Source organism: Nelumbo lutea, chromosome 4, assembly GCF_056320005.1.
Source record: "Nelumbo lutea isolate HS-2025 chromosome 4, American lotus-T2T, whole genome shotgun sequence".
NCBI lineage: Eukaryota > Viridiplantae > Streptophyta > Magnoliopsida > Proteales > Nelumbonaceae > Nelumbo > Nelumbo lutea.
Genome location: NC_142687.1, coordinates 14012675 through 14031979, shown reverse-complemented (window position 1 = coordinate 14031979; position 19305 = coordinate 14012675). Strand labels below are relative to the sequence as shown.

The following is a 19305-nucleotide window of genomic DNA, read 5'->3' as shown; positions in this document are numbered from 1 at the left end:
GAAGACTCCAAGCAAGACCCCTTTGTCCGCAGCCATCACCAGCAGACCGGGCTACTTCTTGCACAAACCATCCCGGACAGCGCAGAGGTGAGCAGCACGAATGCTCAGCCAACCAAGAAGCAGAGACGCCACTACCGAGCTCGTCGATCTGTCACCCGCGATTTGCCTGAGCTCATGGGCAAAGAAGAGGAAAGCTCGGCCGAAGTCAAAGCTCCCCTCCTCTCGGTTCCATCCCCCTGTCTTCCGAACTCCTAGTAGTCCCAATGCCCAAAGACTTCAAGCTCCCCCCTCTTGACAAGTATGACGGGTTGTTTGACCCGAATGATCATGTAGATGCCTTTCTGTCACAGATGCAATTGGCGAGAGCCGGTGAGTCATGCATGTGCGTGGCCTTCTCCACTACTTTTAGAGGAGCAGCCCACACGTGGTACCGGAATTTGGCACCTGGGTTGATAAGAAGTTGGGCGCAGTTCGCACAAACCTTCACGTCCCACTTCGTCACCAGCAAATGGTGCCCGCGAACTGAAGAAAGCCTCCTCAACATAGTGCATAGAGAGGGAGAGTCCATTCGGGGCTATATCAAGCGGTTCAATGATGCCTGTATGCAGATACCGCGCCTGGACCCCATTGTACGCCTTGCAGCAGCCAAGAAGGGCGTGACACACAAAGAGTTCAAATGGCACATGGTCGTCAACCAACCAGCGACCATAACCGAGTTTCTGAAGCTTGTGAACAGGTTCATGGCCACCGAAGAGGAGATCAACCAAAAGGGCGAGGGCGCGCTCGATAAAAGAAAGAGGGAAGGAGAGCTTTCCAGTCAAGGGGAGAACCGAAAGAAAAATGACACAGCTCGGGGGGCAAGGCCGGGTCAATTATTCCAACCTCCTGTAGCGGACCGAGCTTATTACTCCCCACTGAATGCGAAGCGGGCTGAAATCCTGATGGCGATCAAGGACGCCCTGTACGTGAAGTGGCCACCCTGTCTGAGGGGGAATCCCAATGAAAGAAATAAGAATCTGTATTGCATCTTTCACAAAGATCACGGTCACAGTACCGAGAGTTGTAAAAACCTCCGCGACGAGATAGAGGAGCTCATCCGTCGCAGATATCTAAGAAACTTTGTATAGAAGAATAATAATAGTAATAAAACAGGCCGGCAAGGGGAGCACGGTAAGGATGCTCCCGAGTCCAACAGTAGGCCGGCCGAACAACCGCAGAGGCAGCCTCCGGAGGAGAGGCCAGTTCGGGGGACCATCCACATGATAGTGGGAGGTTCGATCGTTGTAGGTTGCACTTCAGCAGCAGCTCGGACGTCGGTTCGTGAGGCCACCCGGGAGGAGCAGAACCCCCCAAAGCGGCCGAGGATAGAAGAGCCAATTTTCTTCACAAAAGATGATGCGTGAGGGGTCCACTACCCCCACGACGACACGCTCGTAATAAAGCTAAGAGTCCGGCGCGTACTCGTCGACTTAGGCAGCTCAGCCGACATCCTTTTCAAAGCTGCATTTGACTAGCTTCAATTGCAGAGAGGCGATCTGAGACCTACAGACACTCCTTTGGTAGGTTTTAGCGGAGAAGAATTCCGACCCCTTGGGAAAATAACAGTACCTGTGGAAGTCGGCACATGGCCTTACGTGGTCAGGTTCAAGCACGACTTCCTGGTGGTCGCGACCCCCTCCCCCTACAATGCCATAATAGGTCAACCGATCACCCATGTCCTAGGGACGGTGGTCTCCACTTACCATTTGGCTATGAATTTCCAACAGACTTTGGTGTGAGAGTAGTGCGGGGCGACCAGCTCGAATCACGCAGGCGACCAGCTCGAATCACGCAAGTGCTACGTCGCCGCCCTAAAGGGAAAAACCAAGGTGGCCGATGACCTCGAGCTGGAGCGGCCTATGGAGCAAGGCGAGGAACGAGCCGCGCCCACAGAAGAAACAGTCGCAGTTCCGACCTCAGCAGCAGACCTAGCTCGGACTCTTTAGATCGGCGCTTCCGTCCAGGAACCTCTACGATCCGAACTAGTAAGTTTCTTACTTCAAAATTTAGATATTTTTGCTTGGTCCACGGCAAAGATGCCCAGTATAGACCCCGAACTCATAACTCACAAGCTGAATACTGATCTTGTAGTTAGGCCCGTTAGACAGAAGAAACGCAACCTAACCCCAGAGCGGTGGAAAGTGGTCGACGAGGAGGTCGAAAAGCTCCTCGCAGCTAACTTCATAAGAAATGTCCACTACCCGAGCTGGGTAGCCAACCCCGTCCTGGTAAAGAAGGCCAACGGCAAGTGGAGCATGTGCGTCAACTACACCGACCTGAACCGGGTTTGCCCAAAAGACTGCTTCCCACTCCTCAGAATTGACCGTTTGGTGGACGCGACCTCAGGGCACGAGTTGCTAAGTTTCTCGGACGCCTATTCAGGATATAACCAGATCAAGATGGACCCAACAGATGAAGAAAAGACTGCCTTCATCACAGAATTTGGCCTATACTGTTACAAGGTTATGCCCTTCGGGTTGAAAAACACATGGGCAACCTTTCAAAGGCTTGTGAATAAATTGTTCGTGCCATTAATCGGCATAAAAGTAGAATGCTATGTAGACGACATGGTCGTTAAAACTCAATTCTCACATGAATTAATACAAGATTTGCATTCTGTTTTTGAAATTCTGTGTAAGTTTAATATGAGACTAAACCCAAACAAGTGTGTGTTTGGTGTGACCCCAGGCAAGTTCCTAGGATACATCGTTAACCGACACGACATTGAAGCCAACCCAGATAAGATTAAGGCCATTTTAGATATGAGACCACCCCGAAAGTTGAAGGAGGTTCAGAGGTTGAATGGCCGCATAGCCGCCCTGAGCCGCTTCATGTCCAAATCGGCGGACCGTTGCCTACCGTTCTTTAAGGCAATTAAGAGCAAAGGGTTCGAGTGGACCCAAGACTACCAGCTCGCGTTCGACGAGCTCAAGAAATACCTCGCTAGTGTGTTGACCTTAACCTGGCCCAAGGAGGATGATGTTTTAGAACTGTACCTCTCGGTGAGCGATGAAGTGGTTAGTTCGGTACTAGAAAAGGAAGTAGATCGGTCCAACGACCCATCTATTATGTTAGTAAAGTATTGCAGGGAGCAGAGACGAGATACCCGAAGATGGAAAAACTAGCATACGCATTGATAATCGCAGCTCGGAAGCTCTGCCTGTACTTCCAAGCTCATACTGTTATCGTCCTCATCAACAAACCTCTGAGGAAAGTCTTGCTTAAGCCCGAGGTCTCTGGTCGGTTGACGAAGTGGGCCGTTGAGCTCAGCAAGTATGACCTTTAGTACAAGCCGCGAACTGCCATTAAGGCCCAAGCCTTAGCAGATTTCATCGTTGAGTGCATGTTCAGCCCCAAAGCTCCTAGGCCGATCGAGTGCGAGGTCCCCGGTTCAGGTGAGCTCGAAGCCCCCAAGCTGGTTCAGTCTGAGCCTCATAGCAGCCAGAGTGGCATCTCTCCTAGCTAGGTCAAGTGCGAGCTGGTCTGAGGAACCCTGGATCCTTCATGTAGATGGCTCCTCGAACCAACAGGGCAGTGGGGCTAGAATAGTCCTGCACGGCCCAAGTGGCACGAAACTGGAGTACATGCTACGCTTCGAGTTCACGACATCTAAAAATGAAGTGGATTACGAGGCGCTGATAGCTGGACTATCCCTAGCTAGAGAAGTAAAAGTCAAACACATTATTATTTGTAGCGACTCCCAGCTCGTGGTCAACCAGGTCATTGGCAAGTACGAAGCTCGCGAGCCAACCATGATTGCCTACTTGAGCCAAGTCAGAGAGGCCCTACTCAACTTCCAGTCACACTTCATCAGACAAATCCCAAGGTCGAAGAACGCTGAGGCCGACGCCTATCCAGACAAGCCAACACCAGTGACATCACCATGAGAACCGTGTACATAGAGGACTTGCCCCGGCCTAGCATTCTCTGGGGGGTAGAGGAGGTCGCTCCCATCGTTCAAGCATAGCCAAGCTGGATTGACCCACTCGGGAACTTCCTGCTACATGGAACCCTCCTTGCAGATCGCAATGCAGCCAGAAGGGTGCAGCGCCAGGTAGCCAAATACGTCATGATAAACGAACGGTTGTACAGAAGATCCTACACGCTTCCCTATTTGCATTGCTTGTGGCCTACCGAAGCCGAGCTCGTACTCCGTGACACTCATGAGGGGTTGTTCGGCAGGCACTTGGGGGGCAAGGCCCTTGCCCAAAAAGCACTTTGACAAGGGTATTATTGGCCAACAATGAAGGCAGATGCCATTGAACTCGTTAGAAAATGTGACAAATGCCAGAGACATGACAATATTCACCACCAACCCGCTACCGACCTCAAGTATCTCACCAGCCCATGGTCCTTTGCACAGTGGAGCATCGATCTACTTGGGCCATTCCCGCCAGCAACGGGTGGAAGGAAGTTCTTAGTAGTGGCAGTGGACTACTTTACCAAGTGGGTAGAGGCCGAACCCCTTATAACGATTACAACCCGAAATGTCCAAAACTTCTTTTGGAAGAACATCGTGTGCCGCTTTGGATTACCTCGGGTATTGATTTCTGACAACGGCAAGCAGTTCGAGGATATCAAATTCCAAGACTGGAGCCAGGACATGGGAATCCGACAGAGTTTTACTTCAGTCCCACACCCTCAAGCAAATGGCCAGGCAAAACTCACGAACAAAGCCATCCTCTGTGGACTAAAAGCACGACTGGACCGAGCTAAAGGATTATGGGCAGATGAACTACCCAGTGTTCTATGGGCCTACCGGACCACGGAGAAGACCGCCACGGGAGAAACACCCATCAATCTCACCTGCGGCACCGAAGCGGTGATCCTCGCAGAGATCAAAATACCTACGCTATGGTTAGAAGCATACAATCATCAGACAAACGAAGATGAGCTACGCGCCAACCTCGATCTACTCGACGAAGTAAGGGACCTCGCGTACATCAGGACTACAACCTACTAGCAAAGAGTAGCTCGATACTATAACGCCAGGGTCAGGAGACAAAACCTCCGCATTGGCGACCAAGCCCTTCATAAAGTTATGGTACCTGAGCCTGGCACTGGCAAGCTCGGGTCCAACTGGGAAGGTCCCTACCGAGTGAAGCGAGTGCTCGGGGAGGGAACCTACGAGGTCGAGACCCTCGAAGGGAAATAAGTACCTCGGGCATGGAATATTGTCAACTTAAGACAATACTATCTGTAAGAATTGAGTAGGCCATGAGCCACTCCCAAAGCCTAAGGGCCAGAATACCGAGCTAATATGACCTCGGTACACGGGACCCAGTCGCCTCTATGGCATGGGCAGACTCCGAGAGCGGGTCACGGGCCACTCCTCCAGCTAATGAAGGAACCTCGGCAGCATACAAAGCTAAGTTGCCCCATCAGCACAAACTAAGTACCCACAATACCTGAGGTACAAGCGGTTCGGGCACAAGCCTTACGACAAATAGCCTGCCTTGGCATGCGAAGAGTTAAACCCGTAAGGACAACTGACATAAAACTACTTCGAGTGCAGACAGGTCGGGCATGAGCCCTACTATGCCCCTCACCCGAGCATACACAAGGCTACCCCTACTAAACAGTTCGGGGCCGCGATGGCCGTTAAGGAACTCCCACCTCGGAAGTTCAATTCGATAAATTAACAGCTTGGGGTGAATGGCCACTTCAACAAGATGGATTGCACAAAATTCTTGGCAAAAAGAAAGAAAAAATATCTTCATTACGGGAAGTTTGGTACACAGATTTCATTAAGAACGTCTTGATTACAAGGGAGATTAAGTTTACGAATACAGAGAGCAAGCTACTTCGGAAGCTTGTTGCCTCTGTTAGGGACCTCCTCGGGGGCAGTAACTGGGCCAACATCCTCTACTTCATCTTTGGCACCCACGTCTTCAGAATATGGATCATCTCTTGACTGATGCACGATATCGTCAATGATCCTTGAAGTGGTGATGGCGCTCGTATCCAGGTCGGGGTAGAGGTGCCTGATCAGCCACTGATTGAGCTTGAAGCCCTTACGGTAGGCCTCCCTCATCACGTCGTTGAACCTTGAAGAGTTGACATAGTCAATGACGGCCTGAGTCTTGGCCTCCTCGAGAGCACCCTTGAAGATTGTAGTCTTCTCTCTTATGTCCTCCTGGAGGTACCCCACTTCATGCTCCAGCTTCCCCTTTGCCTCCTTGAGGCCTTGCACCTCGAGCTTCAAGGCATCTTGCTCAGCCTTGAGGCTGTTCACCTCGAGCCCTAAGGCCTCCTGACCGACCTTGAGGCCTTTCACCTCGGCCCTCAACTTGTCTTTGTCTCGGGTAAGCTCCCCCTTCTCTGCCATTAACACCTCGATGAAGCTCTTTTGAGTCGAGGTGTCACTCTCCAAGCGGTGAACCTGACAACGAGCTGCCCTCAACTCAGTATGGGCTGCGCGAGACAACTTCTCAGCCTCCAGAGCCTGCCTTAGGTGCCGATCTGATTGAAGGGTCAAGGCGCGAATGGCGGTGTTCACTTGCAAAAGGGAAACCGATCAAGAGGGAAATCAAAAAAAAAAAAAAGAAGAAGAAGAAGAAGAAAGACTCACCACCATAGTATGAGTGGCAGCTCGGTGCCCGAGCTGACTAGGAGTGAGTTCGGGCCAATTGTTGACCTCCCCCAGGTATGCAGCCAGCTTGCTCTTCTTCAAGCTGCACTGGGGGTTCAGGACGGTTTGGCTCCCCTGACCCTCCGAGCCGGAAGCCGTCATCTCCACATCACGAGTGGAACTCTCAGAGGCCTCGGTGGCAACTTCGGCAGGATGAGCCCTGGCAGCAGTAGCATTGGCCTCGGCAACGCTTTCACCAGCAGGTCTGGTGGGCTAGGTAGCAGGCTCGGTGGGCTTAATGGCAGGTTCCGCCATTACCTCGGGCCCCTTAGGCACGACCCCTTCTTCCAAGTCGACGACAGGCGCGGCTACCACCTCGGGCCCCGAGGCAGAAGTCTGCGGAGGTTGGGGATCAGTTGAAGCTTGCGGGGACTCAACACGCGCCTTCTTGGCTACGCGTTTCTTTCTCTTCATCTGGCGGAAGAGCTTCTGGTTGTCTATTCTCCCGCCTCCATGGGACCTGCAGTGAAACACGACATCAACAACCCAAAAGCAAACATATGAACAGAAAGCCGAAGTGGGGGAAAACCTACCCGGGCTCAAGCTCGCCTGGACGAGCTTCTCCTCAGAAGTGAAGTCTTTATAATTCAACCCAAGCTGAGCCAATGACTGGAGCACCTTCTTGGTCATCCTGTCTAGGATGACACCAGGGTCTTGAATGGCTATCCTCCAATCGGTGGGGAAGGGCCACCCCATACTGCTCCGGATCGCCTGTGCCCAGGGAGAGTGCCCGAAGCGCTCTTCTTTATAGCCAAAATTATATTGAGAACATCTAAATCTATGGAGAAAGAGCGATCAAAGCAAAGAGAGATGGACCCCACCACATTCCGTATGGAATTTGGGTGGAGTTGGTCCAAGGTGATGTTGAAGTGCACCAACACCTCAACGATCAAAGGGTGAAGAGGAAGTCGGAGCCCGGCTATCAGTAGCTCCCTGAAGATCACGATCTCGTCGGGACCGTGCTCCCATGGGAAGTTGCCGGTGGGAAGGCTATATGAATATTCCTTAGGGAGGCGGAACCTCTGTATGAGGTCCTGAAGCCTCTCCGAAGTCATTATGGAAGGCCCGAACTGATTTGGTTCCCGACCTCGGTGGGACGTGGACGCCAGAAGACCCAAAGCCACCTATACTTCGGATGGCTGGGCAGCAGAGGACCCACCCCGAGCCGAGGTACCCACCTCGGGCTCGTCGATAAGGTTGTCTACACTAGATGACATAGTGAACTAAAAGGTAGAAACAAATTGAAAAGGGGAAGGAAACTTGGGAAGACTCACCAAAAGAAAAGCGACCGGACTGGGAGAACAGGATGAACCGGAAGACTCGAGCTAAGAGACCTCTGGCGCGAGCTCTAACGATAATGACAAGATCTTTGTGGCGAAGAAAATGGCCAAGGGTCCCCCTATTTATAGCCAAGGCTGCGGGTTCCTCGAGGCGAAAACGGTTGAGCGCATTTTTGACGTTTGCGAAGTCCAAATTGCGTGAGATCCGCACGTAATCCAGACGCAACTCAAGTCTTTTTTTATTAAACCGGGCGCTAGACTGGTCTAGCTGGACGGAGCGCGCGACAAAGCAGCATGAATACCGACGCCAAATCCACCCGGCGCGTCATGACCTCCCCGCGCTGAGTCACTGCCGCCAGCGCAGGGAGTGGGGGGCAATTGATGGAGGGTGATTTGGCCCGACCTCGCAGCACGAGTACACGTGGGTGTGATCTTGCTCAAACAGTGACTCAGCATGACAGCGCAACGAGCGTGAGCACAACTCGGAGGGAAAGTCCCATCGAGTTCAGCTCGGCAACTCGGCAGGTAAACTACTCATCGAAAGCTGCCTTACCCGCACCTCCTCCCCGGTGTTAAGGCACTACGGGGGTCCTGAGTTCGGGGTGCCCTGACCTCTTTTAAGGCCCGAGCTCTTCCCAATGGACCTCGAGCCACTCCCAGGCAAGAACTCACCGATCCTTCTCTGGGCATCCCGAGGCATAGACACCTTGGGTCAGCTAGCTCGGCATAACCGGCTACAGGCAGCCCGTCACTCAAAGGATAGCCTGACTCAGGGTAATTCGGGGGAGGGTAGTTCGGTATACCACATGAGGGCTTCTTGCTCGACCGCCGTACCCGAAAAATCTGTGGACAGCAAACATGTTCCTCGTCAGATAGTGTCGCGCCTGCCACCTTTAGAAAGGTGTCCCGCACCTAACAGACACGTATCCTGCAACGACGGCCCCGCGCGTGCCACCTCAGCCTTGCTTGTAATGGCTGTGGTAGACTGACAATGGCGGTTATACCTACCCTGTCAGAGGTCAGAGGGCCTGAAGCAACGGAATTCAGTTATAAGGGGCTTATTCTCAAGGAACAAGGTACTTCGAGTCACTTGCGCAATCTACACTCTTAGCCTTCGTTTACCCTTTGCTTCTTGCATACAATACTAACTTAAGCATCGGAGCGTTCCTGTCGGGAACCCCCCCGGGTGTTCTTCCTCTTTCCTCTCGTATCATGTACCTCTCAGGAGCCACGCGAGCTCCAGATAGGAGTGACCAAATCGTGCTACATCAATATATAATAAAAATTTATAAATATATATATTATTATATTTTAAATAATAAATACTATATAATATATTATAAATCTATAAATTTATATATATATATATATATATATATAATGTATATTTATTAATTTATAATATATATATATCGTTTGGTTCAATTAACCACCGATTTTTTATATTGATTAACCAAAACTGAACCAGTACATTTGATTTTTTAAAAACAACAAACCAACCGATTAACCAATTTTTTTATTCGATTTCAGTTTATTTTTTTGATCGGTTCAATTTTCGGTTTTTTGTTCAACCTCAATCTGACTCTGTCCCTGAGCGGCAGGGCCTGAATTTGAACCTGAGCCCAGGCGCCTTTTGCTCTGTGCTTTGTGCTTGAAATTGTTTGTTTTTTAAGCAGCATTGCAGCAATAATAACTTTTTGAACGTGAAAGACGACAAAAAAGGGGGGAGAGAGATGAACCAGCCTAACGGCCCTAACATTTGGTTCATTGTCCCCACCATCATAACTCTGTGCGTAGACCACTTGTTTAATATTACACCAGCAATGGACTGAAATAGCAGCTAATCAGAAGCGCCTCGGGCCGTCGGACATGGGCTTTGGGGCTCATAACATGTCACATGTATCCAAGTTAAAACATTAAATAGGGGTAGGTTTTTTAAATTACCCTTCTGGTTTATTTAATTGACTAACTCTATCTTTATTGTTTCTATATTGTCTTAAAATATCTTTATCGTTTCTAACAATTGACATTGCCAACAAGTACTGATGGAAAAATAAATGAAACGTCAAAATTACCTTTCATTATTCTTCAAAATTTCAAAATAAAACCTGGCGAGGGCGGATTTGACCCTCCAATGACATTGTGATACCCGGAATGATATTATGGTATCTCGGAACAACTGGGTGACACCGGGAATCACTTAGGCAATAATTTACCTTAGCCAAGAAGATGGCGACTTGGCACAGGAGCCGAACTGGTGACCTGGCACAAGCGCCAACCTGGCGACCTCGACCACAATTCAGGTTGATAAGAAGCACCTCGTCCAGGGCTGACCTGCAGTACCTCATCAGTAGTCGAAATGACCTCGATGGAAGGAATGACCTCCCTCGAGGGCATGCCGGCTTGATTGAGGTTCATGTGGCGACCTATGAGACTTGCTCACCGACAAATTCGCCATGCCTATCCCAACACTCCCACGACCCTTGGAAGTTGGCCCACGTACCGAACGTTCCGAAGGGCAGTCAATGTGCATGGCGGTTGCCTCCGGGAATCTCGGACCACTTAGACGACCTATCGAAAATTTCAGATGTGGTGCGTGAAACCCACACCAAACAATGCCTATATAAAGGCACCAACCTCAATGACATAGTGGGGGCAAGTAAGCATATTCTACCTCTCATACTTTATGATTTTTAGCTCGCAGTCTACTATGAGAGTATTGACTTAAGCATCGGAGCGACCTCACCGGGTTAGCCACCCCGGGTCCTCTGACATTGATTCCTTGCAGGTCTCTAAAGAACTATGAAGCTCAACAATCAATCCAGCTCACCACTGGTAAGCTCAACACCTAATACGCAACTCAGCCCTTTGGTAAGCTCGACACCTAATATGCAGCTCGACCCTCTGTTCACTTCGGCACTTAATATGCAGCTCGACCCTCTAGTCAACTCGGCACCTAAACTACCCCTAGCTCGGCCTAGTTAGCTTGGCATCTAGGTCCTCACCCTGCAAAATTCTCCACTTCAGCCTCTGAGTCATCGGCCACTTGGAAGCAAATCGAATGATGAGGTACTTAGCACAAAAAATTGATACATCACTAAAAACTGATTCATCAATTAGCGTCGTCTGTGGGAAACACTACAAAAAGCTATGTTCTCATCTTCTGAAAGGCTAAGTCCTCTTCTTCCAGAAAGCTAAGTTCTCACCTTTTAGAAACTAAAGCTCTCACTTTCTAGTTTCCATTTTTTATGAACTCAAAGACTATGCAGGAAGTTGATGGCCAATAGACTAAGCAGCTCTGCTGACTTTATTTCGACTCGGATAAAGCCTCATCAGTCCTCTTCGCGAGGTACCCTCTACAAGATGAGTTCTTCATGGCTTCCGTGGGAGTTAGCGCCCAACGGACTGCACAGACGCCTCTGCCAATCGAGCCTTCCAAGGCTCCCGGGCAAGCTGGTGACCTAAAGTTAGTACTGCTTCCCCCATAGGTCGAGCTCCTAGTAGCTTCTTGTAACAGTGAGTGACCGACGTCACTAATGAGGCTGATGTAGCGCAGTCGTAGCTCTAAAGTGTCAAGCTAATAAAAGACCTTGGCACCGCATAAGACCCAGTCACCTCTTCGACATGGGAAAAATCAAGGAGAGTGGACTACGAGTCACTCCCAGAGCCTAAGGGCTAAAGTGCCGAGCTGATAAAAGACCTCGGCACCGCATAAGGCCCAGTCGCCTCTTTGGCATGGGCAAAATCAAGGAGAGTGGACTACGAGTCGCTCCCAGAGCCTAAGGGTTAAAGTGCTGAATTGATAAAAGACCTCGACACCACATAAGACCCAGTCGCCTCTTCGGCATGGGCAAAATCAAGGGTATGGGGAGTGGACTGCGAGTCACTCCTAGAGCCTAAGGGATAAAGTTCCGAGCTGATAAAAGACCTCAGCACCACATGAGACCCAGTCGCTTCTTTTGCATGGGCGAAATATAAACCAGTTTGTATTCAACATGAGAAAAAAAGGAAAGATTAGTTCGCTCTCAGCACCATGATGGATGCAAACTTGATTTCTTCACAACCGACCTCCACCTCGGTTGTAGGCTTCGCATCAAACTCACTGGCTAGAGCCAGCTCGAAGATCGCTACATCAAAGTCTATCTAGGTGGAGCAACCTAATAAAGCAGTCACACAGAACCCCCTCTTGAGGACGACATGATGAGCTTCACTCTTGAGGTACTTCATCAGATCGTAGAACCTCTTGATGGTCACATCCCTAATAAGGTAGATGTCCTCGGGGTACTTGCTCCACCTCTCCTTGAGTAGATGAATTCGCTCTCGGGCCCCGAAAATAAAGATGGCAAGGTTCTATACAAGGTTGCAAACGCTTGGACTCTTCTGACCTAAGAAGCAAATTGGATCAATGCTTACGAGCTCATCAAATTAGTCATTCTAGGCCAAAAGAAGCAATCCACTCCCTTCGCCGAGTTACTTTTAGCTCGGGAGTGGGGGCAATTGATGAGGGCGGATTTGACCCTCCAATGACATTGTGACACGTGGTATCTCGGAACAACTGGGTGACAACCGGAACCACTTAGGCAACAACTTACCTTAGCCAAAATGATGGCGACCTGGCACAGGCGCCGACTTGGTGACCTCGACCACAATTCAGGTCGGCAAGAAGCACCACATCCAGGGCCGACTTGCAGCACCTCATCACTTGTCAAAGTGACCTCGACGCAAGGAGCAACCTCCCTCGAGGGTGTGCCGGCCTGATTGACGTCCAGGTGGCGACCTGCGAGACGTGCTCACCGACAAATCCGGCATGCCTATCCCAACACTCCCACGATCCTTGGAAATTGGCCTATGTAATGAACGTTCTAGAGGGCGGTCAACGTGCATGGCGATTTCCTCCGAGAATCTTAGACCCCTTAGACGATCTCTCAGAAATTTCAGATGTGGTGCGTGAAACCCACACCAAACAATGCCTATATAAAGGCACCAACCCCAATGGCATAGGGGGGCAAGCAAGCATCGGAGCAACTTCGCCGGGTTAGCCACCCTGAGTCCTCTGACATTGATTCCTTGTAGGTCTCTAAAGAACTACGAAGCACAATAATCAATCTAGCTCGACACCTAATACACAACTCGACCCTTTGGTCAGCTCGACACATAATATGCAGCTCGGCCCTTTGGTCACCTCAGCACCTAATATGCAGCTCGGCACCTAAATTGCCCCCAGCTCGGCACCTAGTCCACTCCTAGCTCGGCTTGGTCAACTCAGCATTCGGGTCCTCACCCAACAAAATTCTCCACTTTAGTCTCTGAGTCATCGGCCACTTGAAAGCAGACCGAACGTGAGATACTTCGTACGGAAAATTGATAGATCATAAAAAATTAATTCATCAAAACCCAAGTGATGAAAATTTTGAGGAAGATGAAAAAGTGGCTCTGACAATGATGTTTTGGAGAGGTGGACATTGTAAATTCTAATCCACCTAGACATCCATCTTCATTCATAGCAACGTGGGCACATGCTCTTCTCAGCAAATGCCACCCGAATTGTGTCTTGTTGACCGTTACTAAAAAAATACCTCAAAGAACACTAACAATTGCAGATTTAGTGGGATGAAATGAAGTTGGGTAAGGGATGACGATGAACATTTCATAAAAAGAGTATTTTAAGAATTAAAAAAAATATATATCAATCACATAATTTCACTTTAATACAATGAGTTCAAATAAATACCAATAAAATCACATTGCTATAATCATTTGTGCAATTTCTGGCCAGGTGCGTGAATCGTTTAAACATTAGCCATGTGGCAAGTTATAGGGATGGAGGCCTCGGACAATACTCTGTCCCCAAATTAATGCCAACATACTGAATTCTCGCGCGCTTAGGTTCATAATCAGTCTTTCGTAATGGGCCTGATCCTCCTGTCAACACCACGAAACATTCTTTGTTTGTCGTATAGGCGATTAATTCAATTGACCTTAGGGTCAAGACATGACTATTGACTGTACAAGTAACGTTACTGTGTCTCTGTGATGGTAAGCGAATGATAAATGAATATATACATACTGCTTCCTGCTTACTGCATCAATCATTCTATGCGCACAACGCACAAGGCCAAGCAAGCGAAGCGAGAGTCTTCTCTCACTCCTCAAGTAGTGATCGGGGCATGGATTTACGGGATCGATATGCTCCTCCAGGAAAGCTGCGAAATTGGCTTAAATGGAAAAAGAAGGGAGAAAGCCGATTTCATACCATTAAAGATTCAGGTTAAACCAAATAAATTTCTAGCTAGATCTTTTTCCCCCACTTTTCCTGAGATCTTATATATCTGATTTCGCTTTTGTATGGCAATGCCATTCGACACTTGGACTGTGATGCTCGTTTTCTTGTTAATTTGTAGATTGTGATGACGACGACGACGGCAGTGATTACTCGGACGATAGTATTGTTAATTCCCTGGAGAAGGGATCTTGCGTCCAAACTACTGAGTTCAGGTGCGTAATTGTTTTTATTTGACTTCAATTTTAAACTTGGAGTTTTCACTTTCTGGGTTCTATCTATATGTAAATGGCGATTATTGTCTTTCAATGGCAGGGTCTTCGTGGGTACTTGGAATGTTGCAGGAAGGTCTCCTGTAGGAAGTTTGGCCGTAGACTTGGACGACTGGTTGAATCTCAACGACCCAGCTGACATTTATGTTCTTGGGTATGGATGTCAGTGAACCCTGTTTTACATCGATCCTTGATTGCTGCCTGGTTAAGGATAGCAAATTAACGATTTGGTTGCAGCAGCTTCCAAGAGGTTGTCCCGTTGAAGGTCTGCAACGTGATCGGAGCAGAAGATGCGACGGTGGAAACAAAATGGAAATCGCTCATCGGGAAGACCCTCAACAATAAACTTGGGAGCCCTTGGTTGACGCCCATGCTGCATCCAATCTCCAGTGACAATTGTTACTATGGACGGGTTTCAGGTTCAGAATCGAGGACAACCGACAGGGTCATCGGCGGAACGAGAACTCCAGTTAGAGACCGGCGGAGCAGTCTCCAGCAGGAGGAACCGGCAGATGGAGTCTCGTCGTCTACCAGTAAGTACAAGCTAATGGCAAGCAAGAAAATGGTCGGTGTGTTCATCAGTGTTTGGATGAGGGGGGATTTGGTGAAGAAGTATCGCGTCTCCAACGTAAAAGTTTGCTCAGTGGCTTGTGGAAGTATGGGATATTTGGGAAACAAGGGATCGGTTTCGGTTAGCATGTCAATCGAAGGAACCAGCTTTTGTTTCATTGCTGCCCACCTAGCTTCCGGTGAGAAGAAAGGGGATGAAACCAGAAGGAATTATCAAGTCTCTGAGATCTTCAGACGAACATCATTCCCTCGGCTTCATCATGATCACAGTAGCTCACATCCTCTCACCATCTTAGGACATGAGTAAGTAATCATCCTCCCTCCCCTTCAGAAAGTACTGGTACATGAACCTTCATTGAGGTTTCTGATCATTTTCAGAAAACTGTACTAATAAGTTTCTTAAACAACAGTGGACCACTGCTATCACACTACTGCTGCATGTGATGCACCACATCAGGGCTTTTAGCACTCATCCATTTATTAATGAGATGTTTAATTCTTCCTTTTCATGACCCAAAACTGAGAGGGTTACAAAAGGCACATTGTAGCAAAGTTTGCAGCCTTTCAGCCCCACCCATCAATTGGGTCACTCTCTCTCTCTCAAGGCACATGATCGTGGCTAACATGTCATAAGGAGTGAATCCATTAATGGATGGGACCATGGACATCAGTTTTCTGAAAAGAGAATAAATTAGATTATCCTCTCATGACAAAATTAATTTAATTGGTGTTCTAAATATCCTACCTATTTCACCCAACTGTGTCCTTACCCAAAAAAAAAGAAACAAAGAAATTGTGATACAGTTAGGTGTTTGATAAGAAGATAATAATATCCGCCTCGTCAATCAAGGAGAGGGGAAACAAAAACACTTTCGCACCATTCGTTATATACTTGTATAGAAAAGTGTGACCCTGTGAGATCGATCCATCCACGAGCTACTAAACTAAACAATGTAGTCTGGAAATGGTGTCTTCCATTACAGGAAAAGCTTTAGGACCCACATCGAGACTAAAGTCCATTCCAAGCTTATCACCAACTCACCAAAGTGCCCAAATTAACCAAACCTATTTTCTACAAATGGAGTATTGTAAGTGGGTATCTACCACCGGGGCAATCTGAAGTTACAGAAGATCTCAACTCTCAAGGGAGGCTTCTTCTTCTGGGGGTACTATAAAGGTTGGCATTGGCCTGGACTATGGTGAGTGCCGGGTCTCTACAATTTTTCCAAACCAAGCTACTCCCAGTCTGGCCGGCCCACTTATGCTTTGGGCTCTGGTATCATGTAGGCCCAGGCGGCCGAGGTCCATGGTCTTCCAGTTCTCAACTGAGTTCACAACCTCATTCCTCACAGGGGAAGATGAACTGGAACTATCTTGTAACTGAAATATGTCTAACCTCACTGGGCCCTGAGATTGCTTTGATGTCTACCAGAGACCTCTCTCAGGTCTTAAACTGAAATCATGTTCAGAGAACTGAAATATAAGATGAATTCTGATATACATGTTTTGGTGGAGCAGTCGGATATTCTGGTTGGGGGATCTCAACTACAGGTTGTGCTTGGAGGATCGGTTGGCGAGAGAACTGATAAAGAAGCAAGACTGGAGATCACTGCAAGAGTTTGATCAGCTTCGGAGGGAGCAAGAGGATGGCGGTGTGTTCCAAGGATGGAGGGAAGCAAACATAGAGTTTGCTCCCACCTACAAATACCCTTGTTCCAATTGTAATCGCTACTCAGGCGGTCTCCCCACTTTGACAGGAGAGAAGCAAAGAACTCCAGCATGGTAAGCCAATTAAGGTGCCGTTTGGCAAGGAGTTTTTGTATTAAGATTTTAACAGTCTAAATACCCTTCTTCCATGCGTTGATGCGATAAAAAAAGTTGAAAAGTTTCATTTATATTATTTCATAAATAACCCAAAACAAACTTTAAATGTCTTTTTGGGATGACATCTTTTGATGACAAACTCTTTTCTCAACCAAACAAAAAAATACTAAAATACAGAGCCTAACTTAGCTTCAGTAGTGCCAAATAATACATGGGAGCGAAAGCACTATAGTGATGATATATATGGCTGAAGTCATCTGATCATGCTAATTGTTTATCTCTAAAAATAGGTAGGACCTACATTTAGATCCTCTTAATATTCAATGCATGGCTAGTTATGGCCTAGCATACTCCATCTTATGGTCCTGTGCCCCCACCCCAAAAAGAAAATATACAGGAAAAGAAAAGAAAAAGACAGGCAAATCAAAATGATGTAACAGATTGTGTGAGCAATGCTTTTGTGTGTGTGGTTTTCAACTAAAATTGTTTAGCTAAGTTGATTATTGGTATAACAAAGGTTCATTTGTGCAGGTGTGATCGGATCTTGTGGTATGGTAAAGGTGTAAGGCAACTCTTTTATCATCGAAGCGAAAGTAGATTTTCGGATCATAGACCTGTTTCTGCTCTCTTTTCCACTCAGATTGAAGTCGTTAAATCCATGAATCCCAAGTTCACCATGCCTTCCTTTCTCACCGAAACAGTAAGTGTGTTCATGTCCTCTTAAATTCTTAGTGGAGCCATAAGATAGTGTTTCCGAACCATAGTTGATCCAGATGGTCAGACCGTTAGGCTCGGGAATTGTTTAGGTCAATTGGTTTTATTTTATCCTTAACCCATTCTTTGACCAAAAACCATTGACTTAATCAATGGTCTATTGATCCAGGTGATTGAACTGTTGACTTGTTTGACCCGAACAACAATTTTGACCATTTTTTATCTTAATCATTTTTTTTAAATTAAAACAAACCTCCATTCAAACCAGATGGTCAAATTTCTTACCCAAACACCAACGGCCAAAGTGATTCCAGTTCCTTGTCGGATTTTAAAACATTGATTCAATGGGTAAATTGGATCCTGAAAGGCACCCCAACTGAGTATGAAATTGACAATTGGTAATCCGGTATTTATGGCAGGGGCAGGGCAAGGGCAAGGGCAGGACAACGCTGCTATCTTTGATGGCGAAAGACATAGAAGCACCACCACCTACGGCCACGAAAGACACCACACCATTCACATCCTAGGCATCATCTCTCGTTTAGAATAATACAGCTAATTCACTTGTTAATTGTTATATTACTTCTCAGTACTGTTGTGTCGAGAGAAGTAGAACCTTCTAAGTGGACGCCATTGTTGCTCTCTTTGTTGTACAAAGCTTATCTTTAGACACGGTTCAGGTTGTTGAATGTTGAAGAAACTTTCAGGATAGGTCTCGGCGGCCTGGCCCACTAAGACTAGGCTTTAGGTCCACCGACAAACTAAGGGCTGAAAATCGAGTTGATCAAATTGAAAAACTTTTAACTATATCGGCTCGGGTTAGGGTTTGGGCCCATTTAAAATTTAACAAATGCTCAACCCAATCCGATTCAATTTGGACCCCAACTGCACCAGCAGATCATGAGGGGACACCTTAGATCCGAAACATCTTTTACTCTGACTTCTCTCAACTAGGATGGTGTTTGGTAAGAGGAATTGATTCCTTTAAACCACTTTCCCCAGGAATCAGGAATCACCAACATTGAAGGATTTGGAGGATCATCTGTTTCTGAAAAAAATTGAAAATGAAAAAGGGTGTTATAATGCTAATGTGCAGCTGTCTACCTATTATTCATATATACCATTGGCATGGACATTGCCATGTTTGTCATATTCACTTCAAGAATCGCCCCTCTTCCTGGAAGCCATCTTCCTCGGCTTTAAAAATCACCATTAAACATGAAAGTGGTGAGATATTAATCCCTATATTGGTTTGCTGATTTTTTAGCAAATGCTTTCCTGATTTGTTGAACCAGCTGATGTGGATTGGAATCAGTAAATCAATTCCTCTGACAAAATACAACCTAATAAGGGTCCATTTACCTCATGGGAATAGGGTTTTGGAATTAGAATAGGAATGGTTAATTGTTTGATTGCACAGAATCAGAATCCCATTCATATTCTTGATGATGGCATTCTCCCATTTGATAGAATGGTCATTCCCTCCCTTTCTTTGAGAATTCCATTTCAACTGATTTTAATTCTTATTCTGACTCCTATCTAAACTATGGGAATAGATCATTCTCACTAGGAGGGGACTGCAAATCGTCCAAAAATCCTAAAAATAAAAAACACTGAATTGAAAATTAATAATTCAACCTTACTTTTCATTCTCTTTGGTGACACTTGTCCTCAATTCCTGCCCTAATCCCTACA

The 19305-nt window shown here is 47.3% G+C and overlaps 1 protein-coding gene across 2 annotated transcripts; it reads left to right on the top strand.

Annotated features, from left to right (window-relative positions):
- Window positions 1-13834: 13834 nt before the first annotated feature.
- On the top strand, window positions 13835-18282 carry LOC148854063 (type I inositol polyphosphate 5-phosphatase 8-like). Of its 2 annotated transcripts, XM_088982780.1 has the most exons (7): window positions 13841-14217; window positions 14352-14445; window positions 14546-14656; window positions 14743-15375; window positions 16591-16854; window positions 17428-17596; window positions 18030-18282. In XM_088982780.1, the coding sequence occupies exons 1-7, from the start codon at window positions 13995-13997 to the stop codon at window positions 18135-18137; spliced, it is 1602 nt and encodes a 533-aa protein (XP_088838906.1). In that variant the 5' UTR covers window positions 13841-13994; the 3' UTR covers window positions 18138-18282. The 2 variants fall into 2 exon arrangements, with proteins under 2 accessions (XP_088838907.1, XP_088838906.1); XM_088982781.1 differs by lacking the exon at window positions 16591-16854 and having other exon boundaries at window positions 13835-14217.
- The last annotated feature ends 1023 nt before the right edge of the window (window positions 18283-19305 follow it).